General features: G+C 37.1%; 1 protein-coding gene across 1 annotated transcript in view; it reads left to right on the top strand.

Annotated features, from left to right (window-relative positions):
* Nucleotides 1-24,188, top strand: part of LOC134754348 (uncharacterized) — a 43,937-nt gene extending 19,749 nt beyond the window's left edge. The window contains exons 8-10 of the mRNA XM_063690630.1: nt 10,065-10,195; nt 21,830-21,911; nt 24,052-24,188. Of these exons, the coding sequence (XP_063546700.1) occupies nt 10,065-10,195; nt 21,830-21,911; nt 24,052-24,128 (290 nt within the window). The 3' untranslated portion in view covers nt 24,129-24,188. The remainder of the gene's footprint in view (nt 1-10,064; nt 10,196-21,829; nt 21,912-24,051) is intronic.
* Nucleotides 24,189-26,920: the final 2,732 nt, after the last annotated feature.

The following is a 26,920-nucleotide window of genomic DNA, read 5'->3' as shown; positions in this document are numbered from 1 at the left end:
CCCTCCCAAAAAGGTGTCGAATGAAACCCACGACGACGACGTTCACTGACAGTTTGGAAGTGTCACTATGAAAACATGACGTTTATTGCGGTACTTCCATAGTTTGTCAGGACAAAGTCAGTAGGTACAGAGGTAGCTTAGACGGATAATATTTATTTCTTCTTAAATTTAAGAGTTATCCTCTTTCCGGTGGAGTATTTTTCATTTCTTCCTCTCGTATGCCATCTGATACGACACTGACCTCTTGATACGACACGACACCAGCTTTTTCTTTCATTTGGTCTACGTCGCTTAGCGTACGTATGTACGCCTACGTACGTCTTGGTCTGCTCCTGCCGCTCTTTTCAATTTCAATTTTCAATTTATTTATTTCGCTTGAACATACACAGTTGTTATGGTTACATGTCATTGGGATGTTATAGGTACATAGTGTAGCTATTAAGTGTTACATGCATGTATGGTCTACCACAATATGGCATGCAAAATCTTAGACTAACTTAAAATAATAATCTAAATAATCGAATTACAATGTTTTAGGTTAGTTTAATTTTTATACTCTGTTTAGGTAGTTATTTATTTAATTTTAAATTGTATTTCAATAAAAATTCCTTAAATATTACAATTAAAATGTCAGGTTATCAAAATATTCATTCAGATTATAAAATGGTCTTATTAGTAGAAATGATTTTAATTTCTTGGAAAAGTCAATAATGTTATCACATTGCCTAATGTCCTCATTTAAAAAATTAAATTTTAATTCCTATGTATTCCAGACTACTTTTGAAATGTGAATAATTTTTAGATTCTGGTAATTATATGTCAAATTGATGTCTTAATCTAGGGTGTCTATTTTTGTTTTTACATGCAAGTCGGGTCTTATTTTTATAAACAAAAATATAGACTAAGTATATGTAAAGCGATATCACTGTCAATATTTTATGCTTCACAAATAGAGGACGGCAATGTTCAAGTGGCTTCGCCTTATCAACATATCTCACAGCCTTTTTTTGTAAAATCAAAACAGGTCACATGTCACATGGACACTGTTACCCCAGACCTCAAGGCCATATCGCATTAGGCTTTCAAAATATGCAAAATAAACTGTTTTAAGTGCAGATGAGCTAAAAATTTTAGAGAGGCTTTTCAGGGTGTAACAGGCGGAGGCTAATTTTTTTCTTAGAAGTTCTATATGAGTGGACCAGCGCAATTGTGTGTCTAAATGTATACCTAAGAACTTAACATTAGCGGCTTTTGCTACTAGTAGAGGCAGATCATACGGTATGCTATTTGTGTGTCTAAGAAAAGGAAAATATACTGTTTTGTCTAAATTTATTTTAAGACCATTGCAATCAAACCAGTAGGATAATTCCTCCCAAGTTTCGCCTATTTGAGTTTCAAGTAAATTCATATTTTCATTACCTATTATTATACTTGTGTCATCTGCGTAAAGATAAGGTGTACCATGAGTTATATTGTATTGCAAGTCATTGATAAAAATAATAAATAGTAAAGGCCCTAAGACAGATCCTTGGGGGACTCCACAGTCAATTGCTGTCTTAGTAGAATTAACATAATAACTAACACAACCGGAATTATCTACATTAACTATTTGAACAAACTGGGTTCTATCCGTTAAGTAAGATGTCAGTAATTTTAGAGATTTTCTTTTATCTTGCCTTCTAATATGATGGGTTTAACCTTTTGAACGCCAAAAACCCCTAAAGTTGTCGTTACTAGTCGTGCCCACAACGCCAAGGACCACTATAATTGTTATGGTGGACGCTGTCAAAGTAACATTAACACTTTCAAGTAAAGTTTACATTTGCTCGCTTGCGCCTGTTACCCTGGCGTGACAGTGACGTTTTTAAAAAGGTTAAAGAAGTTGTCATGCCGTATGAAATGTCCAATCATTTTCGTTCGGCGATCAGTCGAAACAAATTTGTTAACCCTGGCTGATACCATTTCAGATCATTTAGATAAGGGCATACAATTAGACATGCTGTATTTTGACTTTAAAAAGGCCTTCGACCGAGTAGATAACGACGTGTTACTGAGAAAGCTGTGCAAAATCGTATTCTCCCCCCAGCTGCTTCGTTTCTCTTCTACCTATTTGCGTGACAGGCGTGCAGTACAGTACGTGCAGCACGGATGCTTTGTATCCAGCACGACCTTTCAGACTGTCCGGTGTCAACCAGGGTTCCATTCTGGGGTCATTGCTTTTTGGAATCATGATCGATGACTTACCATTTGTTCTTGGATCTGCCAGATGCTTGCTGTATGCCGATGACCTCAAAATTATTTACGGTGTCCAAGACATATCAGACTGTTTATCTCTCCAGGAAGACTTAGATAGAGTTCACCTGTGAAGTATCAAAAATAAACTGACTTTTAATACCTACAACAAAGTGTGCGGTCATGACGCACACAACTACAACAAGTACTAAAAGCTACTAAAAGTAGAGCTCACAATCCACTTTTCTACGAGTATACTCTGGATTCAGAGACTATATCCCGTGTCAATTCCATTCGGGCTCTAGGCGCACACACACACACACACACATCCCCTCGATTATTAAAACTTTATTAAAATTGTAGTACCATTGTACCTTACATATAAAGAAAAAGGCTTAGATACTCTATTAAGAACAGATTTTTGTTAAAATTAGCTTTATATATGATTTCTTTCTATTTTTAGTTATTTTGAGGAAACATTAGTTTTAAGCCACAGCTATTGCTTTTATATAAATTCTGTTACCACCTACGGGAGAGCGGTGTCACTTGACACAAGTGTCATTGTACGCTTAAAAAGAGGCACCTGCCCAGTTATAATTACGTTTGTTTGTGCGAACTCAATAAACATTTTTATTTTTATTATTTATTATATCAAGACAATTTTTTTTTCCTTTCTGTATCGCCCGGAAGTAATTTTTGAACCAATCGTCCTTCAACATAACTCTTAAAACCGTGTTTTTTTAATACACGGTGTATTTTACTTTTCGAAACTTCAATTTCATGTTCTCCTTTTCTCACCGATGCTTTCGGAAAGCCAAAAAGTAAATTAAAATACCAATCAATTTCGTCGTTGATCGTATGGTTTTCTTGCTGTGGTTCTCTTGGGCGTTTATCGAAACGTCCCAGAGTTTTCAAATTGTTCACAAGCCTTTTTAAAACTTTACGAGACGGTATTTGTCTATCAGGATACTTTACGCTATACCACCACAAACTTCTAGAGATATCTTTATCGTTCAAAAAATATGCTTCCATTAGATCAAAACTTACTTGATATGCCATGTTCGCAATAAATTAACACAATAACACTTGTGTAAGTGAATTAAGACTAAACAGATCAATATCCGAAAAACAAACGCTCGCACAGACTGTTCCGTTTTCAAATTTAAGAACAACATTTAAAACAACATTTAAAAATATTACTTCTTTTTAAAATATCTTAAAAAGTATGCATTCAAACAAACGCTGTCATAAACTTATGGATGGTATAGAAAGGCTACCAAACTCTTATGGCAGAATCGTTGCAAAAGTGACCGCTTTCAGCTTTAAATAATAGTTCCTAATCACTCCGGTGGCGCTAGTTAGACTCTGGGACATGAGTATAACATGAACCAACAAATAACCCGACCAAATTACGTAGGTTGTTTTTGGTAGTATTTCGGTGTATGGTGGCGCCGCCTAATTACTGTTTTTTGATGGACACTTTTCATACATAAGAGATTTGGCTCCTTTATATAGTCTCCATGCATAAACTGTTCCATTTTCAAATTTAACAAAAACATTATTTTTGTTTTAAATTTGCCTTCTGTCTAGATTACAGAGGACGTATTGAAATACTAAGTTTTATCATTTTGTCTACACGTGCACTTATAATAAGGAAAACTATGCTAGTATTTTATGAAGTGGGTACTTATTAAGAATAATCAATACTATCTTTGAAATGATAATATCGCTACTTTTCGAACGTCGCCATCGGCAATAAATAACTTTCTTGAAATTTGACTCAATCATTTTACGTTGTTCCTTTCTTTGAAAATACTATGTTACTTAAGCAGAGTTATTATTTTTTAGCTATTCTTTCGATTGGCATCATAAAAGTAGGGTGTTTTTTTTTGACATTTAAGTCGGTTCGATTCCCAGACGAAGCAAGTAATTTTTAGAAAATCTATGAATGCAAAATTACTAACTTTTAAAAATAACATAAAGTCTTCTTTGAGCAAAATTCACTATCTACGATATTTAAGCTACTTCCCCTTCATGTCCCATAAGTTTGGGACGCCCGTATTGTTTTATTTCTATATTATTTTTTCGGTCTAAGTTAGCAGTGGTTTGGTATTTTCACTGTTATGCTGTTTAAATATGACCCACGTTAGACCGGGCCGTGTCCGGGCCGGAGCTTCCGGCGCTTACTTTTCTATGACATGACAGGTGATCACGTGATGCTTTCCATGCGTCATCCTTAACTTGTTTTATCATGAGCTTGATCATGCGAACGGCTAAGGAGTGGAATTTACTTCATGCAAATCTATTCTCAGTCCATTATAACTTGGATCTTTTTAAATCGAAAGTGAATAGACATCTTTTAGGTAAGCATGATCCATCCTAGACTGCATCAGCACTTACCATCAGGTGAGATTGCGGTAAAATGCTTGCCTTTTTGTAATAAAAAAAATAAATAAAAAACCGACCAAGTCGGACTCGCGCACCGAGGGTTCCGTACTTTTTAGTATTTGTGGTTATAGCGGCCAAAGAAATACATCATCTGTGAAAATTTCAACTGGTTAGCCATCACGGTTCATGAGATACAGCCTGGTGACAGACATACGGACAGCGGAGTCTTAGTAATAGGGTCCCGTTTTTACGCTTTGGGTACGGAACCCTAAAAAGTAAGACTTTAAAAACACGAAATTTAATTTCGGTGCATTGGCAATTAAATGATTCTAAGTAAGGAGGCCACAGTACGCTGGATTGCCTGAGCCCGTGAATCAGTCGTGAACGGACTAATAACGGCAAGTTCACTTACAAGTAATTATAGCGAGCGAAGTTCGAGTTGGCGGGACTTGGCTGGGAGCACTCCGTGCACACTTTTTGGGAAACTAAATAAAAATTTAATTGAACCTTTTAGTCATACTTGTTATGGCCATTTTTTGCCCGGATGCTGCACTTCATGATAAAAGCAAGCCGCTTTGCACAGTGCTAGTAGGGACCAAACTGAGTGATTTGACCCGCAGCAGCGCAAGTTTCACCCCTTAGGAACAGAGATGGCGCCACTTCTTTAAAAAATATTTCAAAAAATGCTACAAGCTAAACCACTGAACCGATTTAAATGTTTAATATCTCAAATGAAAGCTCATTATATAAATTACTTTTAAAAAAATACTCAAAAAATATATACTAATTACTTTCGACAAAAAACGGCATCTTAAGTTTTTTTTTTTTACTCGATTGATAGTTTTTACTTGGTTTCTCAAAAAAAATGTATGGAACATGAATAGCTTAATGCATGTATCTATTACTGAATAAATAACAAGTATTATAAAAAACACCCGACACCGATACCTCTCATACTTCACGAAATATAAAAGTTTGAATGTGAGTGTAAATTTCTTCAAAATATATTTCAAAAAATTCTACAAGCTTAACTATTTGACCGATTTCAATGTTTAATATCTCAAATAAAAGCTCATTACATACATTACTTATAAAAAAATACTCATAAAACATATACTGAACCCTTTTGGCAAAAAACGGCATCTTAAGTTTTTTTTCTTACTCGATTGATAGTTTTTACTTGATTTCTTAAAAAAAACATTATGGAACATGAATAGTTTAATAAACATATATATAGAACTGAGTATATAAAAGTATTACAAAAAAACCCGACACCCATACCTTTCATTCTTCACGAAATATTTAAGTTCAATTATGCACGTTCTTACAAATAAATCCTTTAAAAGAAATCTTCAACCGCAGTAAGTGCACTGATTTTAATATGAAATGTGTCATATGAAAATAAATCACCCAATTTATTTTAATAAATAAAAAAATTATAAATAAAAACTGAATAAAGTTTTTTCCTGGTGGTGAATTACAAAAAAATATAACAAATCTAAAATTAGGAATTATTTTTATTTAAAGTAACTACATTTGTAAACAAAAAACTTAAATGTCCTCTTCGGGTTCATATTTCATATTTATTTATTGCAACCATGGTTTTTTAGGTATTACAAATTCTTGGTAGTTCCACATGGACCCCGTGGGGGCATAGCAATATTACATGCATACTTAGGATCTAATCTTAAATCTATGTGTATAATATGACATGACAGAAGAACTCTTGGACAAGTTAGAGCGCTTACAGAATGTCTGTATAAGATTCATTTTCGGCCTACGGAAGTACGATCATGTATCTTACTACCGTCATAATCTCAATTGGCTTCCAATCCGCCGCCGCAGAGATCTTCACACTCTTTCTCTTCTCTTCAATGTTCTTTTTACACCTTCTTCTCCTGTATACCTCTCTCAAAAATTTCAATTTCTGGCTGAAGGCAGTGGCCACCGTCTCCGTTCTAGCGCGAATTTATCACTTGCCATCCCCTCTCACAAATCTCGTGGATACAACAAGTCCTTCGCAGTGCTTTCAGTGAAGCTGTGGAATGAGCTGCCAGTTTCGCTCAGACAGGCGCAATCGCTTGCGTCGTTCAAGGAGAGGTTAAAGAAGCTGTGGTTATCTGATTGACTTATGTGCCTATATTTGTATTGTATGTTGCTTTATATTTTTCTACTTCTTTCCAATTTTTAGTGTATTTTCCCCATTCCTTTTTGTGTAATATATTATATGTTTATCCTATTAATTTTGTATGTATTTATATCCTTTATCTTTCTGGTACCTTGTTGTACATTTTGCTACATTTGTCACCCTCTTTTCACTTTCTCCTCTCATCTACTCAAAGGTTAACTGGAAGAGATCCCTCAAAGGGATAAGTTCGCCTTTGTACATCTTATTATTTGTACCATGTAATTTTTAATGTGTATATTTGTACAATAAAGAGTTTACTACTTCTACTACTACTAATATAAAAGTAGGTCAATTTAGTAGTTTTTATACATATAAGCCGAATTGAATCAGATAATTGTCAGTGTGTTAAATACAAAAATAAACGGGCAAATAATTATTATTAGGTGATGTTAAATTATATGGTTCACCGGTAGATGTAAAACTGAAAAAGAAAAGTCGTTTTGTTAAGTACTCGTACCATTCCAATACTACAAAATCACTGATCATACATGAACTGGTTGCTGTAAATTACTGTTGAATTATTTTTGTGCCTAGTTGATAACCATTAAACCTATAATTTTGTGCCAGACCTATAATTAGTGGTCAGCATGCAAAATAACCCTGGATTGAAAATTACATTAACTTACTTTTGATTTGTACAGCCACACTTGCATGATTTACACTGGGCTGTGCATGGCCAGCTGACGCGACGACACCCACAATGCATAGTTTCGCAGCCAGATTTGCAGCCACAATGGTCCAAGAGGCTTAATTGAGACCAAATCGCTGTAAATGCCGACCATTCCGGAGTCCAACTCTCTTTTTCCTCAGTCCATCCCCAAAAAGATGTACATGGTATGGAAACTTCTGGATTCAGAGCGTTTCCCCATATATGGCCCTCTTGGTAAGCTGCTCGAAGTGCATGTTTATAGAGAGCAGCTGATGTAGGTGGCAGGGTTGGCAGGTTCTAATTTCTCGGCCAAATCAGATTTGTTCCCTGAACGACGCCCTCCATTGACTGACAACGAAGGTGGACAAATTTGGTTTTCGTACTGAAGGAATTCGTTCAGATCAAGCTGCCTTTCTCTGGCCACTATAAAAAGACGGGAAAATAGGAGTATGTCAACTCAAGTTTTTGATTTTGTCGGTTGTCAGGTGTGTAACTACATATTTTAATTTTAGTATAAAGTAACCCTAGATTTGTGTTATTGTTTGGCCAAATGGAACACATAAACGTAAATGAAGTTCACAAATATTTGTTTGCTTCAAAAAACAAGCTTGTGTCAAGCCTGCCACCTACATCAGCTGCTCTCTATAAACATGAACTTCGAGCCGCTTACCAAGCGGGCCATATATGGGGAAACGCTATGAAACCAGAAGTTTCCATACCATGTCCATCTTCTTGGGGATGGACTGAGGAAAAAGAGAGTTGGACTCCGGAATGGTCGGCAGTTACAGCGATTTGGTCGCAATTAAACCTCTTGGACCATTGTGGCTGCAAATCTGGCTGCGAAACTATGCGTTGTGAGTGTCGTCGCGTCAGCTTACCATGCACAGCCCAGTGTAAATCATGCAAAGGTGGCTGTACAAATCAAAAGTAAGTTAATGTAATTTTCAATCCAGTTATTTTGCATGCTGACCACTGATTATAGGTCTGGCACAAAATTATAGGTTTAATGGTAATCAACTAGGCACAAAAATAATTCAACAGTTAATCTACAGGCACATAAATTTTCCAACAGTAATCTACAGCAACCAGTTCATGTATGATCGGTGATTTTGTAGTATTGAAATGGTACGAGTACTTCTCAAAACGACTTTTTTTCAGTTCTACATCTACCGGTGAACCCGAAGAGGACATTTAAGTTTTTTGTTTACAAATGTAGTCACTTTAAATAAAAATAATTCCTAATTTTAGATTTGTTATATTTTTTTGTAATTCAGCACCAGGAAAAAACTTTATTCAGTTTTTATTTATTTATTTTTTATTTATTAAAATAAATTGGGTGATTTCTTTTCATATGACACATTTCATATTAAAATCAGTGCACTTACTGCAGTTGAAGATTTCTTTTAAAGAATTTATTTGTAAGAACGTGCATAATTGAACTTAAATATTTCGTGAAGAATGAAAGGTATGGGTGTCGGGTTTTTTTGTAATACTTTTATATACTCAGTACTATATATATATTTATTAAACTATTCATATTCCATAATTTTTTTTTATGAAATCAATTAAAAACTATCAATCGAGTAAGAAAAAAAACTTAAGATGCCATTTTTTGCCAAAAGTATTCAGTATATGTTATTTAAATATTTTTTTATAAGTAGTATATATAATGAGCTTTTATTTGAGATATTAAACATTAAAATCGGTCGAATAGTTTAGCTTGTAGAATTATTTGGAATATATCTTGAAGAAATTTACACTCACATTCAAACTTTCATATTTCGAGAAGTATGAGAGATATCGGTGTCGGGTTTTTTTTTAAATACTTGTTATTTATTCAGTAATATATACATGCATTAAACTATTCATATTCCATACAATTTTTTTGAGAAATCAAGTAAAAACTATCAATCGAGTAAAAAAACAAACTTAAAATTCCCGTTTTTATCAAAAGTATTGAGTATATATTTTTTGAGTATTTTTTAAAAAGTAATGTATATAATGCGCTTTCATTTGAGATATTAAACATTTAAATCGGTTCATTGGTTTAGCTTGTAGAATTTTTTGAAATATTTTTTAAAGAAGTGGCGCCATCTCTGTTCCTAAGGGGTGAAACTGCCGCTGCTGCGGGTCAAATCGCTCAGTTTGGTCCCTACTATCACTGTGCAAAGCGGCTTGCTTTTATCATGAAGTGCAGCATTTTGTTCATAACAAGTATGACTATTTGGAAGTTGCACGGTTGCGGTGAATTGTTAAATAACGCAAATACCAATAAAAAAACTCGCCAAGTGCTAGTCGGACTCGCGCACTGAGGTTTCCGTTCTTTTTAGTATTTGTTGTTATAGCGGCAACAGAAATACATCATCTGTGAAAATTTCAACTGTCTAGCTATCACGGTTCATGAGATAAGATGAGAATGGTGACAGACAGACGGACAACGGAGTCTTAGTAATAGGGTCCCGTTTTTACCCTATGGGTACGGAACCCTAAAAACAAAAAAGCCGCCGTCTATTTATTTAAATAACATAATCTTGTGTATATTTGTTTTGGAACTTAGGTTACTTCAAAGCTTTGCAATCTACCATTAAATTTGTTTTTTCTTTACAGGTGGAATTTGGGAGCAACTTCTCAAAGCTAACATTGGCCCGGATATGAATCTTCATTACAACTTGAACGGAATCTTTAACAGATTCCCGAATTACCCAGCAGCGTTGGATTTGTTGAAGAACGATGGACAGGTAACATGTTCGTGTAGGATGACTGAAGTCGGAGAAATCGGAATAAAATCCCCGCGTGTGCACAATCGGATTAAGACTAACCTCGAAATCTCTTCCAAAGTTATGAAATTTGGATTGTATGTTAATTAAAGGTCTCTTTTTCATGTCCACACTATTTGACATTTGGGGACCTCGAGGAATCGCAGCCATCTTGGAAAATGTGTACCATCCTGGAGAAATTTGCGTTTTACTCTAAATCTACGTTCTCTGTGAAAATACGGTGTAAGGCAACATTAAAGCCTATTAAATTCTACACAAAAAAGTCCTAGATATTTTTGCGGAAAAAATACATCTTGTTATCTATCTATCTATATATATATATATTACGCGAGGCCGGTTTTTGTACATCCCATCAGATCTACAGTTATGGTCCGAGTTTAATAAATCCTGGATTTTTATTTTTTTTCTGAAAAAGTACTGAAAAATTAATTTGAAAAAGTTAAGTTAATTTGTGAGTTTGACCACGTGACATGTGATCCCTATTTTGACTCAAGATGACCAAATAATAATAAACATGAATTGCACTCAAACCTGTAGTAGTTGTTCAGCATGATGAAATATTATTTTTGAGGGCAACATAATATCCGCAACACTTAAAACATGTACGAAAATACAAAAATGATTTTACAGTTTGTTGACAATGAATGACATTAAACATATTGTGTCAACTTTTAAGGGGACTATTATGTCAATACCATGGAGACTATATAAAGGAGCCAAATCTCTATGTATGATAAGTGTCCATCAAAAACCAGTAATTAGGCGGCGCCACCATACACCGAAATACTACCAAAAACAACCTACGTAATTTGGTCGGGTTATTTTTTGCCTTATATGGTTCATGTTATACTCATGTCCCAGAGCCTAACTAGCGCCACCGGAGAGATTAGGAACTATTATTTAAAGCTGAAAGCGGTCACTTTTGCAACAATTCTGCCATAAGAGTGGCATCCTTTCTATACCACCAGTGGCACCAGTCAATACTCTAAATTGCCAGGTTGTTTTCATTTTAAAAATGTTGATATATGCAAACTTTTTTCGCATACCTATTACCTATACCTACCTATACCTATTTAAAATGTGGAGATCGGTCAAGTGCGAGTTGGACTCGTGATCGAAAGGTTCCGTGTCACTACATATGCATATTGACTAAATGTAAAAAACCGGCCAAGTGCGAGTCGGACTCGCGCACGTAGGGTGCCGTACCATTATTATCTTTAAAAACGGCAAAAAAATCTAAACGACCGACCATTGACTGCTGTTATAGCTATCATATCTATAGTTACTGTGCGATTTTAATAAATTATATGTCATTGGATTTGTCTCATGCTACAGATTTGCAATAAGCTCTTAGTTTTTTGATTTTTTCCCGATAAAGTACTAAAAAGTTAATTTGAAAAAAATGTACCACGTGACCTTTGTTCTGACTTAAAATTGAATTAACCTCGAACCTGTATCCAATGTATCTAAGGTATCCAGTATCCAATAGAAATAGATAGAAATAGAAATACTTTATTTGGTGTAAAATATAAAACTTAACCTATTACATCTTATTCTAATATATTGCATAACACATAACATTAAAATGGATGCCACTCAGCATATGCCGATGACTAAGATATTTAGCCATGGCGCTGATTTTCACGGCAACCAGGGAAAACACAATTAAATTAAATAAAACAAAACTAAGCTAACATGTGGGAGAAAGCGGGTTTGTGCTTTGAACAATTAGAGAGTAGTGAACTACTGGTACTTGTTTGTAAACTTAAAACTTGAAACAAACTTAATAACAAAAATATATATATATATATATAATAATAACATCTAGCACCGTACGTCAGCTCATGTGTTGGAAGTTTGAAGATCAATTAAATACTTTTTACTCTTATTTTTAAAAGTTGCTCTCGAAGTACAATTTCTTATAGGTGGTGGCAGATTATTCCAACACTTCGTGGCGGCGTATCGAAAGCTGCCACGAAAAGCAGACGTACTGTGCTTCGGGCCAACAAGCCGTTGAGCGCTCCGCACTTCACGCTTAGAGCATTGTATCTTATTAAATAAATATGAAGGTTTTTTTGTATGCATGACTCCAAAAATTAACAAAGAGCGGTGTTCGCCTGGCCGACATATTCAATAATTTATTCTTGTTTAAAAATGGAGTGATGTGGGATCGGCGTGGTACATAAAAATAATATCGAGCGCAAGCATTTTGTATTCGTTATACCAATGTAGAAGTACGCGCCAGCAAGCAGCCACCGTAGACAACATCGGCATAACCCAACTTAGATAGAATAAGTGAACCACAGAGATTTATTCGCAAGTCAACACTAATAAAGTCACGAAATCGATATAGCACTGTGAGCCTGTAAAAACAATTTCGCACTAGTTCTGTGACGTGCTTTTCAAAACGCAACTTATCATCCATAATAACCTTCTATCTCTTAAGATCCATTCCTTAGATCCACGATCTATCTAATGATTTTTTTTTTCTAACTAGATCCATTACTCTGAAGTATGGATCTAATGAGATGTTATTTCTCACCTGATACATCTTTGTACCCAGTTGCAAGAAAAAGATCTACGGAGAATATTTATCTCTGTAGATACATTGCCCACCTCTTGAATAGATCCAGGGAAAGTACTTTCTCAATAGATCCATTTATTCATTTGTCCATGTATCTAATGGGATTACTTTTCTCGCTAGATACATTTTATAAGATCCATTATGGACCTAGTGAGACTTTTTTCTCGTTAGATCTATTGATGCTCTCAACAGTAGATCTACTGAGAACATTATCTCGTTAGATCCATTTGCTCTGATCCATTATGGACCTAGTGAGACTTTTTTCTCGTTAGATGCTATCAACAGTAGATCTACTGAGAACATTATCTCGTTAGATCCATTTGCTCTGATCCATTATGGACCTAGTGAGACTTTTTTCTCGTTAGATCCATTAATGCTCTCAACAGTAGATCTACTGAGAACATTATCTCGTTAGATCCATTAGCTCTGATCCATTATGGATCTGGTGAGACTGTTTCCCCACTAGATCCGTTACTTCGCTAGATAGTGGATCTGTTGAGAATATTTTCCCACAAGATCTACCTATCTCATAGACTACGTAGTCAATCCTCTTTAGGTATAATGTTGAATTGGCCACTTAACTTCTAAAATAATCATGACAATAATAACCGGTACTTGTCACTACTGTTTGTCATATTACGGAATATACTACATATAATCTGACCCATTTATGTAAGACTCGAAACTAAATAATGAGTGAGTTAAAATTTATTAAGAGTGGACGTGCGACAGTTCTTTTGTTTGAGGGGCATAGGTTCCATTCCCATAAAAATATAAGAAGGGGACTAGTCGATGGCGGTGTGAAAATTATAAAAAAACGAAATTAAAGTGCAAAGGATCTGTGACGTTATCTGCGGTAAGGATTATTATTATATATAAAATGTGCATTTCTGACACATCTTACGATTTTCCAAGAACAATTTGTTATTCGATGTTATTTTTAAGTTAACTGTACTTTTGTATGTGTATCATCATCATCATCATGTCAGCCGATAGACGTCCACTGCTGGACATAGGCCTCCCCCAAGGCTCGCCACCTCGACCGATCCTGCGCTGCTCGCATCCACCGAACTCCCGCGACCCTCACCAGGTCGTCGCTCCATCTTGTTGGAGGCCTACCAACAGCTCGTCTTCCGGTACGCGGACGCCACTCTAGAACCTTCCGGCCCCATCAGCCATCAGTTCTCCGAGCAATGTGCCACGCCCACTGCCACTTAAGGTTCGCAATTCTGCGGGCTATGACGGTGACCCTAGTTCTGCAGCGGATAGCTTCATTTCTGATTCTATCACGCAGAGAAACCCTGAGCATAGCTCGCTCCATTGCCCTTTGCGTGACCTTGAGCCTTCTTATGAGGCCCATCGTTAGCGCCCACGTCTCTGATGTGTATATTGCTATTGTTTTAGGACAAATCGGATATATTAATAAGGAAACCCCATTCCGGAGACTGCATTTCAGATGAAACGCAAAATTTGATAAAAGCCACCATTAGCGACCATTGTGCCGAAGCTTCTTCAGGCAGAGAACCGGCTCCTCGTGTTTTTAAAAGAGGTTTGGCTACTATTATGGAAAAAGGCTGGCACCTGGCGACAAATAAACCTATCCCAACGTTCAATGAAAAAAAATCTTCCATTTATCGCCAACGGAATAAAATTGCCGGTGTGGATAAAATTCGCCATACCGATCCCAAAGAAGTAGAGGTACCCATTCAATACGAGAGTTTTCTGTTGGCGGATTACAGTTACAATGGCATGAGAATTATGATATTTTGTTCTAACGACGCTCGAGAGTGTTTAACCCAGTCGCAACACATGTTCATGGACGGAACGTTCAAATCATGCCCTTCACCATTCCGGCAGATTTATACAATCCATACTGATATCGGCAGTGACTCAGGAAACACCAATGTAATACCTTTAGTTTTTGCGTTCATGACGCATCAGACGAAGAAGGCATACACGACATTGTTCAACTTAATTGAGGCACAGGTGCCAGTGCCAGGCAGGCAACCTAAGAAGGTAACTATCGACTTTGAGAGAGCCGCATTAGATGCTTTGTCTGAAAAGAAAGTAAAAATAATGGGTTGTCACTACCACTTCTCAAATGCCTTATTTAGAAAAGCTAAATCAATCGGCTTGAAACGCACAAAACACAATAACAGGGTTATATCATTATGTAGCAAACTCGCATTTCTGCCCCACTATTTGATACCCGACGGCTGGGGCTATATTCGAGATGAAATGGGCTCTGATGAAACAATGACCAAGTTCTGTGACTATTTTGAATCGTACTGGATGAAAAATGATTTTTATAAAACATGGTGTATGTATGGCGAGAGACATTGAACGAATAATAGCAGCGAGGGCTGGCATCATAGCCTTAATGTCAGTATCAACAAAAACGAAGGTCAGCTATTGCAGGTTCTGCATCTGTTATTTCAAGAAGCGAAGATAAGTTCTTTTCGCCATCATCGTTTGCAGAAGTTTATAAAAAGTAAAGGGCCTAAACGTCGCAACAATGTCAGAAACTACGACGACCGCATTTTAACTGCCCAGATGCAGTTAATAAATGGCGGCATAAGTGTTGGACACTTCCTGGAAAAGCTACGATAATTTTTAACGAACTTGTCAGTGCAAAGCCCGAAGCCATTTTATACACGATGAATTGGTAATGATCAGGAACCAATTTTTCCAATACAGTAAATGATGGCGATCACGATGATGACTCAATTACATAGAAGCAAGCATTTTTTTGTTATATTTTTTAATTTGTAAGTAACTTTTGATTAATATTTTTCATCTCCTGATCACGGATTAAAAATCATCGTGTATAGTCGACATGCTGAAATGGCTTTGGAACAGAATATTTTATTAGTTTGCATGTATTTTGTTGTATTGTTTTCATATGTTTTGCAATAAATAAAAGTTTTAAAGGTTTGGTTATTGAATAGGGTTGAAACACGCAGTTTTTTGCTTGAAAATGGTAACAGATATTAACAAAGTTTATTTAGAGAAAATAATGTACTTAAGCTAAACAACGCCACATTCACGGGAAAGTCCCTCGTTACGTTCCACCCGGTATAGTTTAATAATTATTAGCATCTTCTCACTAGATCCATAACAACAAGTTATATCTAATGAGAAAAATATTCTCATCAGATCCGTTTGTAGCGACTAGAAGTAATGGTGTATCAAATGATAAATAACATCTCATTAGATCCATACTTCAGTCAGAGTAATGCATCTAGTTAGAAAAAAAAAATCATTAGATACATCGTGGATCTCAGGAATGGATCTTAAGAGATAGAAGGCATAATAAGGCCTAAGTTACGAGCGACGTAAACACGTTCAAGCATATCACCCATTATAACTACCTGTGGCACGTAAGTCTCAAGGTCACTTAGTCGCTTACTTGAACCAAACATCATCAATTTAGATTTATTTGCGTTTAAATCGAGATTATTTGACTTACACCACTTTGTAATGCGCTCTAAATCTGAATTTAATTTGTCAACTGCAGAGTCCGTTTCATTAGGCATAAATTAAATATACAATTGCATAACGTCGGCGTATAGGCCTTTTTACGAAATTTCTATGTTCAAGATCGTTTGATTTGCTTACTAATTGACCTATAAGAATAATTAAAGTTTTTACTGTTCAAAAATTTCATATAGTTTAAGTTTTGTTAGGAATGAAACATTTTTAAACGTTGCTTTTGGAAATATTTTATTAAATATAATGAAAGTGCGTTTTTGCCAGTAAGCAGCCCCCTGTGTACCAATAGACAGCCTTTAAGTACCCAGTGCCCAGCCATCCCATTTTAACAGCTGATTAGTCGGTTCTGAGCTCCGCGATGTCAATGTCCACTGGTCAGCCACAGGCTGACTACTGGGTAGTTACTTATTTCAATCAAATAAAGTCATAATAATGTAAATATTTAAAGGTGCTTGGCTAAACGACTTAGATTTCATTTGCAAATTTAAAAAAGTTGTGATTCCTATGGTCAGCCTCCCCGGCTGACTTCTGGGTTTACGACCTTTTCAAAATTACTGCCATAAACCCAGTAGGCCAGTAGTCAGCCAAGGGAGACTGACTATTGGATTTCGTACAAAAAAGTAGTTCCCAATAGTCAGCCGCCATAAAAATGTTACTTTTATATGGATTTATATTAATTTTTTACTTTTTTTCAGATAGAATAAGTATTAATCATGTGATACAGTCCACATTCTTTTAACAAAATATCATAATTCGGCTGTTAACGACTTATCAAAATACCATGTGACACTCCAAAAAAAAATGGCGCATATCACATGATCCTTCATGTCAGAAGACAGCACTTCTTTGAAGTAGTGTTGTGGTTCATGCTAGACATTTTTTTTTTAAATTAAACTATTTTTCAATTAATAGTTTATCAATCTATAATATCACCTACTTTTGACATGAAAAGTAGAAAAGGTTTGATAATTACAGCCAAAAATAAGCAAGAAAGGCTGACCACTGGTGCATGGCTGAGCACTGGTGCCTTTACCCTAAGTGATAGTTACAATAATTTACAATATTTATAACATCTGCACTGTATAAAATAAACAAAAGTGGTCCCAAAATAGAGCCTTGCGGAACGCCCCGTGAAACAATTAAAGGATTAGAGACAGATATCACACCATTTACATCACGTACCTTAACACATTGAGTGCGTCCTGTGAGGTCGCTCTCAAACCATCTAATCTATTCAAATATTTGTTTTGAGACTGTAACATGCATACACCACACTAAAAATTATATTAAAACAACATAAAATTTTATTATTGTGTTTGACAAACATATCTGACATGTGTCATCCACATCGTACTCATCAAGATGACACATGTTTATTTTATTGTTGCTTTGGCACATAGAAGGTAGGATCCTATAGAAGTTTAGTGGCCTACCGAGTGCGCCTGTGAGGGACTGAATTTGTAACCTACCAGGCCACCATAAACCATACAAAACGGTGGGGAAAAGCATCTATATTTATTTCAAAAAGCACATACGGTGAGAATTGTTCTTATGCGGATGTTAAATGATGTCGGATCTTTAAGGTAAAAGGTCAGCCAATTTTCCGCATCGGTCCGTGACCTTGGTGCGGTGCGGCATATGTGCGATCGTGTGTAAAAGCCGTAACAGACTACCGCACTGCACCGCGATCTTGGTGCGCCATACCCATAAGTGAGAGCGAGAAAGAGAATATGTCGAAAAGCCGTATTGGTGCGGTCAAAATATCTCTTTCTCGCTCTAACTTGTAGCTGCGTCCTTAACGTACGTACGGTGACCACCTTGCACACTATCGATACGTGCGCCGCACCGCACCAAGGCCGCGGTGAGGTGGTAGTCTCTAACGGCTTTTACGATAGTCTGTTAAATACGGCTATAACATTTCTTTCTCGCTCTAACTTAAAGCTGCTTCCTTAACGTACGTACGGTGACCACCTTGCGCACTATCTCTTTCTCGCTCTTACTTATAGGTGCATCGCACAACGACCTTGGTGCGGTGCGGTAATGTGTTAGGCGCTTAAGGTGGGCCGCCGTATGCTGAGAGCGAGAAAGAAATATTTTGACGGTACCAAGGTCGCGGTCCAGTCGTTGTACAGACTTTCAAAAAAGTAAATTAAAAAAAAAACTAAATTAGGTCCAATGGCCTGACACTCTTTGATAGAGAAAGATAGTCTTATTGCGATTCATATAAGAGGAAAGAGAAAATAGTGCCATGCTTTGTCTTTATCACCGACCGGGCATTTTGTCATGGTCGGGTTATGGCATCATATCAAGGAGGCGATGGCGAAGTACCGAAATTTATAAGAGTGAAAGAGAAAAAGGATTATGCTGCCATACACGAAACTGTCAATACATGAATATGTCTTTCTCTTACCCCTGGTCGCTCGGTTTCATGTCTATAACTACGTGTATGTACTATGTCTATTATTAGGTCAGAGGGTCTACCGCGAAAACCGAAATTCGCAAATTGCGGGGATCTTTCTCTTTTACTCCAATGAAGGCGTAATTAGAGTGAAAGAGAAAGATGCCCGCAATTTGAACTTCGATTTTCGTTGTTATAGCCCAGACACGGAATGTCACGGAATGTTTGTAAAATGTTTGTAAACTTCAGTCTCATGAACTCGCGCACCGAGGGTTCCGTACTTTTTAGTATTTGTTGTTATAGCGGCAACAGAAATACATCATCTGCGAAGATTTCAACTGTCTAGCTACCACGGTTCATGAGATACAGCCCGGTGACAGACAGACGGACAGACGAATAGACGGACAGCGGAGTCTTAGTAATAGGGTCCCGTTTTTACCCTTTGGGTACGGAACCCTAAAAAGCACAAGTGTTATAATATCAAGGATTATGAGTCAAAAATCGGTGGAATATAAACGTCGTTTTGAGCAAGTGTGTTGAAAATATAAAATTATACATTAGCCCTATGAAATTTTAGGCATTAGAGCCAAATGGCAAGACAAGAAAACAACGGGCAGAAACCCAGCGAAGGCCGAAGGCCGAGTTGCGGGAATGAAGTGCTCGCATGCGGATCTTTTCTTTCTACCAAAAGTGCAATTTCATTACTTTTTCCCGGTTTTTGGAAAACAAAACTACTGCACCAACAACTACTACACATCAACAACAGCACATGAATGCCTGAATGAATGACCATTTTATGAATCTTTTTACATGTAATGTTTTGATAGGATACTTTATGTACCCATTTTTATAGCTCTTGAGTTTTATTTTATTTTATTAAGCGTTCAGTCTTAGCCTGCCTGTCCACAGGAGCGGAGCGAGGTGGCGGAGCGATGAGCGAGGAAAAAATCCACCAATTGAATAGCATAAAATCTCCGCTCTGTAATTTTAATGAAATTCTATTGCTGGATTTTTTCCCCGCTTACCGCTCCGCTCCAGTGGACAGGCAACCTAACTTTTAGAACCATACTCTAGAGGCGTTTAGACGCCGCAACGGGTCTCTATTAGAAAAAAATTGCTGAATCCAGATTTAGCGCTTATACCCTTTTAGGGGATATTCTCTTAATAGGAAACTTGTAGGAATATGAATTCCACTTTTGTCTATACATTTGTACACGTTATACCCCAATATCAACATTTTACTCGACTGCGACTTAAACAGAAAGTGCGAGAAAGTAGGGTTATAATACATACCAAATTTCATAACTGGAAGAGATTTCGAGGTTAGTGTTAATCCGATTGTGCTTAAATACCTTTGGCGTGTAGGTTGCTGGATTTGAACGCAGAGTTAAGTAATTAAATATAAACGTCACGAGTCACGATATTGCGATAGTGCGGCGGTTTTTGGTCTAGAAGTCTTCTGGAAATCGATTTTCACTCATGTCGTCGCAGACATGGACATATTTGGTATCAGTGCATTCAGTGTGATGTCCTGAACACAAATATATAAGATGACAAGCGCGAAAGTGGTGGGGGTAGTTGCTGTGACGTCAAAAAGTCGGCAGTACAAAGTTTTTTACTTTTTTTCTTTTATCATACCATGTGGGGTATCAAATGAAAGGGCTTTTTCAGTAGATCACAAATATATAACATACTCGTACTGTAACATTGTTACTACTTCGTCTAACAAATTATTAGAAAACGTTCAAAAATTTCACAATCCACAGTTGACTTTGAACTGCTCTAAATTGAAAATGACTTAATGGATCATTCCAAAATATATACCAAGTGACTGAATATCCTCTATATAACGTTAAAAAATAATTAACCAGATATAACCAAAAATGAGAAAAGTACATCAAGTTGAAAAAGAGTATAATTTTCAGTTACATTAAACTGCAACTATTATTAAAACAACGATTTAGTCCTATTTGCTACCGATTCCAAGTCTTTACAGGACATGCTCATCCAGCTTACCGATGAAAGTGAAAAAGTTGGCTTAGTGATGAACATCTCTAAAATAAAGATCTAATAATAATAATAAAGAAACAATAAAAATAAAAAATCAAGAAATAGAATATGTAAAAGACTATATATACTTAGGCCAACTAATATCTCCACACAAACAACAAACACAAGAAATCCAAAGAAGAATTACAAACAGCTGGGCTAGATACTGGTTTCTTAAAGAAATTATGAAGTCAAATTCAATGCCAATCTCTGGGAAAAGAAAAAATTACAACTCATGTATACTCCCAGTACTTACATATGGTTGTGAAACCTGGGCCTTAACCAAAGAAAATGAGCACAAAGTCAAAGTCACTCAACAAAGTACGGAGAGGAGTATGCTGGGAATAAAACTAAGAGACCGATGCAGACTCACAGATATTAGGAAAACAACCAAAATAGAAGATGTTTCCCAGAGAATCCGAACGCTCAAATGGAAATGGACAGGGCACATGATGCGCTCACAAAAAGACAAATGGACAAAAGATGTCCCGGAATGGTACCCAAGAGGAAAGAAAAGACCCCAATGTAAACCATACAAAAGATGGGAAGACGACTTTCCTGAAGACTGGAGAAGACTCTCAAAAAACCGCGATGAGTGGCGCCGCCTGGAGGAGGCCTATGTCAAAGACAGCCTGACAAAAAACCAGACTGTTTACATATATTTTTGAAATGGTCTTTTCACTAGCTTTCATTTGGTACCTACCCATATTGCTATAGTAAGAAAAAAAACGATCCCCCCTTTTTTCATTAGCGGGCGCCATTTTCAAAATTTGTATAGCCCATATGAGATGTGGTTAAATTCGTCAGAATTGTGTTAGTGACGTAGACGTCACAGCAACTACTCCCACCACTTTTGCGCTTTTCATCTCATATATTTGTGTTCAGGACATCACACTGAATGCACTGATACCAAATATGTCCATGTCTGCGACGACATGAGCCAAAAGTAACCTAAAGCCTGTTCCGCTAAGCCACTATATAGGCTATTAGTTATTAAATATTATGGGAAGAAGGTGCTTCCAATTTGACAACTAATGGCTTAGCCACATAAGTAACTACGTCTTCTCTCCAGGTACAACCTGCATACTTCAGGTCGCCGGTATCCTCAGCCGGCGAAGAAATTATATCCAACCCGCATTTAGCTGAAGGACCAGGTAAAGTTTACTATACCGTGTTGTCTTTCCTCCTGAGCATACTCTTGTTTGCCGATACCACATATTATTTATGTTCGTAGTGTAGCATTAGCAGCACAAGACAAATGTGCACCCAGCGCACCTATGTATGTGTGGCGACCTCACGCTGTTATTGCGGTAAACGCTTCATATTTCGGTGGCTTTAGTTTGTAGTGGCTCCTGACCTGAAGTAGGTATGAAATAAAAACTTTTATAAAAAAAACCGGCCAAATGCGAGTCCGACTCGCGTTCCAAGGGTTCCGTATATTACACAATTTAAACAATGTATTTTTTATGTGAAACGTGAGTGAAATGTCTTTAAAAAACCCGTAGGGGTCGGATCAAAAACTAAGTAATTAAGTCCGACTCACGCTTAACTGCAATTTCTAATAGGTTTTCCTGTAATCTATCGGTAAAGATCTATTTCGTTAATTTTTTCAAAATTTTAGACCCAGTAGTTTTGGAGATAAAGGGGGGGTGTGTTACATGTCCGTCTTTGGACTTTGGGTCACAAACTTACCAAATATCAACTTAATTGGTCCAGTAGTTTCGGAGAAAATAGACTGTGACAGACGGACAGACAGACAGACGCACGTTTATTTGTTGTCGTATTTTTTAAAGAGCATTATTTACTAATTCTTGAAAAGTCCATAGCACGCAAGTGTGGGATTGGGACTGAGTTATTTTCTGTTGCTTATCCAGAGGACTACATTTAAAAATATAAAACAATTCAAGGAACCTTCATGCAAAATTTCAAAGCGGTTCAGTTGTTTAGCCATGAAAAGGTAACAAAGAGGCAGACAGAATTACTTTTACGTTTATAATATTTGTACAGTTGTAATGGGATTTATAGACATAAAGCTGATTATTTTTGACTGGTATTGTTACCACAGAATAACTAATAGTACTACCGTTGTTACTACTTGGTTTGCCCCTGATCACTGAACCCCTCGACCCTAAACCACCAACCCTTCAACCGCCATTCCCCGACCCCTAACCCCAGACCCATCAACTCCTAGCCCTAACCCCCAATCCCTTACCTCCCAACCCCTCAGTCCCCGACTCATCAACTCACCTCCCGTCAACCCCCAACCTCAAACCCCCCAAACACTAATACCCTCTACCTTCACATGTCACACCTACCCCTCACCTCTCAGTCTCTTTGGTTGTTTCCAACACTACCTACATCAAAAATCATAATACACATACGAGGGAAGTTCCACATTTCGTCCGTGGTCTTCATCATCAGTAACCTTACCACGAATTTGACATTGATTTTATTCGCTATCGTGTGCGTAACTTACTGTTTATGCATCTCGCTCGTACTGGCATATTAGTGTACAAAGTAAGTTACGAAGACGCTAGCGAATATTTAGTGTCAAACTCGTGGTTAGGCTACAGCTGCACTACATCAAATTGGTGGTTTTTGGGTGGAAATGTCAAGTTACTTTAGAAAACACTGAAATCACCATACACGTGCCTTTAAAAATTGAGGAGTTCCCTCAATTCCTCACGGATTCCATCATCAGAGCAAAACCAAAAATGTTACGAAAACACCTTGGAGGTAACTTCTTTCAAACAGAAAAAGAATTACTCAAATCGGATCATGGGTGCCGGAGTAATCGCTGAAATCATTATCATCAAAACAATCATCATCATCAGCCCCACTTCATCAAATTGGTCGTTTTCGAGAGAAAATGCTCAAGTTGCTTAAGAAAACACCCAACTCGCCATAAAAATTGAAAATTGAGGAGTTCCCTCAATTCCTCAGGGTTCCCATCATCAGATCAGAACCAGATTAATATGGGACCAACTTGGAAGTAGCTCCTTTCGAACAAAAAAAGAATTACTCAAATCGGACTACGGGTCTCGGAGTAATCGGTGAACATACATTTAAAAAAAATAGCCACAACCGAATACACAACCTCCTCCTTCTATGAAATTGAAGTCGGTTAAAAATAAATATGCCTAATTTCCAAATTGCAATGGGTACACACTATTATTGGCGGCATTCCACAATACTAGTTTATAATATGCTATGTATTCCATATTACCTATACTCTCGTTTTCTCTTACTCTGTGCCTAGTCGCCATTTTATGAAAACAAGATACTTCTTCCTAGGTGGAGATATGAGTGCTACGGGGAACAATTACTTTCGACGTGATTCACAAGGTCAGCCACAGTTCGACCAAGGATAAGAACAATATCGGAGACATTTCCAATGACCGACACTTGATAAAATATACAAATTTGTTGATTCTCATCGTTTTATTTCTTCTCTAATTGTAACACGATTTTTTTTATTTCTCATGCTTTGAAAGTAGCTCATTTTTAGGGTTCCGTGGTCAACTAGGAACCCTTAAGGATGACACGTTAGACCGGGGCGTGACCGGGCCGGAGCTTCCGGCGCGTTGTTTTCTATGGAAAGCATTACGTCATGACCGGGGCTCGGGAGTGCGACGGTGCGGGCACGGTACGGGCCCGGGCCGGTCATGCTATGTGCAAAGGCCTACCATCCCGGGGCCTCCTGACAAGCCATTGCTCTTGGGGTGGTATTACACTTGTTGAAGATCTGTGTCCAATGTGCATTGCGTCTCACTCTCTCATTAAGCAAAATGTGAAACGCAAATACACGTTGGACCAAGATTGGACAGATGGAATACCACCCTTCGCAATATGCATGCCCGGGTGTGTCGGAATATATTTGCCAAAATAAAAAGGTTGCAAAACGTCATAAATTTGTTTCTTAAATATGATGGTTTAGCTAATTCGTTACTTGGTCGGTTTATGTTCATGACATCCCGGGGCCTCCTGACAAGCCAGACTCAATTCTTCTCTTGGGGTGGTATTCCACTGTTCAAGATCAGTGTCCAATGTGCATTGCGTCTCACTCTCTCATTAAGCAAAATCTGAAACGCAAATACACGTTGGACCAAGATTGGACAGATGGAATACCACCCTTCACAATATGGGTGTGTCGGAATATATTTGCCAAAATAAGAAGGTTGCAAAACGTCATAAATTTGTTTCTTAAATATGATGGTTTAGCTAATTCGTTACTTGGTCGGTTTATGTTACTTGGCGCAAAGAGAAGTTAATCAACAATGACTGTCAATCTCTTTAAAAAAGCACATTACCATAAATGAAGCTATTACACAATGCTATATATTGCCGGTTTTATGGAAAGCAATTAAAGATTCAAGGAAGCAAACAAAGACATCTATTTTAGTAACACTGGCTCTACTTTTTACTTCAGATAGTTGATAGCGCCAGACAACCAGTTGCCTAAGAATTTTTTTGCCAATTTTAATAGTTCCGTTCATTTTTTGACTTAATTGCATTGAAATAAAATATGTTCCCAAGAAGCAGTTTTAAGAAGTAGACTGCCGTTTCAAACATATACCTAGTTGGAATATCATATTACAGACAATGAAATAAATTATATAATACTATACATGTCGTTACGTAAGATTTATTACAAGCGATTTAGCTAAGTATTAATTTGACTCTTACGTAATAAATATTTAAAATAAGGGAAAATTCCTATTTAAAATACCTTACATTAACAACGAAAACTAATTCATAAATAATATATTACCTATAAATATTTTCCAAACAACGCTGTCATCCGTTAAGATTCATGCAGTCTTAATTATTTACTTTTCCATGTTAGGTGTTGCTACATGAAAGCTAAGTCGCAACACGGGCGACTCGGATGTATACGTCAAAATTATATAGGTCTGCCTCTCTGTCGATCGAATATGCAAGAATGATACAGGCAGACCGAAATTTCGATTGTCGTGTTACTCCGGTTACGCGGTAGGCCCTGTGATTGTGCTAGTGACGCCCTCTACCTATGCAGAGTTTTGCCTATTTTCTGTCTAAAATTACCCAAAGGCACTAACTACTGAAATAATACAATAGTACTCTTCGTATATTGTATTGTTCTTATTTAATATTAATGACTAAGACGTGGAACGCGTAATTTCCTTAGGGGAGCCGCCAGACATCCAAAATAAAAATTTCATCTATGTGCCTCTCCTCCGCACAAATATATATAAGATCGATAGAGAGGCAAACAGATGAACAAATGAAGTGGTTCGCGGTTATAGCCCTGACTGAACCATATATAATTGTTATTGTTAAAGGTTTTCTTGTTGTTCAAACCGCGAGTTCTCAGTCCGGTCCGGGGCGAACTACTAGTTATATATCAAACAATAAAGAATAAACATTTATTGAATATATCCTGCTTAGACGTGGCTGCTACGGTCTTCAGGATTTGATTTACCATGTGATCATCGCTTTCCGGTTGCAACTTGATGCCATCGAGGAATGTCCATGGTACATATATGAAAAAAAAAATGTTTATTATACCATTCATTGTACCTATCACAATACCTAGTACTACTAGAAGGCACCTGTAACATTATTTTGGCTATCTGGTTGTCTATATCAGCCATTCTCAGTGTGCTCCGCGGACCCCTAGGGCTCCGCAAAGCCTCTGTTGGGGCTCCGTGAGAATACTTGTAATAATAAGAAAAAAAAAACAGTTTTTCTATAGGTATATCTGGTCCATAGTGACGAACGAAAATTTTAATTTGGGGCTCAAATATATCCTGCTTAATCGGTTCAGTAGTTTCGGAGAAAATAGGCTGTGACAGACGGATAGACAGACAGACAGACAGACGCACGAGTGATCTTATAAGGGTTCCGTTTTTTTCCTTTTGAGGGAACGGAACCCTAAAAAATAACTTCTGCTTAACATAGCGCTGTTTCTTTGTACATAATAATATTTAATGTATCTACCAATCCTATGATACGACATAACATATACTAATCTATGGATACGACCTCTGTTCATGCAGAGGCGTATTTAAAAATTTGGCGCCTCGGGCCATTGGGTCCCTGCCGCCCCCCATGACCCATAAAGCACCCATGAAGTAAACCCAAAAGCATATTTTTCTTAGTGCCTTTCTGCAGAGCTTGGAAT

The sequence above is a fragment of the Cydia strobilella genome, chromosome Z (assembly GCF_947568885.1).
Source record: "Cydia strobilella chromosome Z, ilCydStro3.1, whole genome shotgun sequence".
NCBI classification, from domain to species: Eukaryota; Metazoa; Arthropoda; class Insecta; order Lepidoptera; family Tortricidae; genus Cydia; species Cydia strobilella.
The sequence above is the reverse complement of the archived record's forward strand: the minus strand, read 5'-3'. Positions and strand labels throughout refer to the sequence as shown.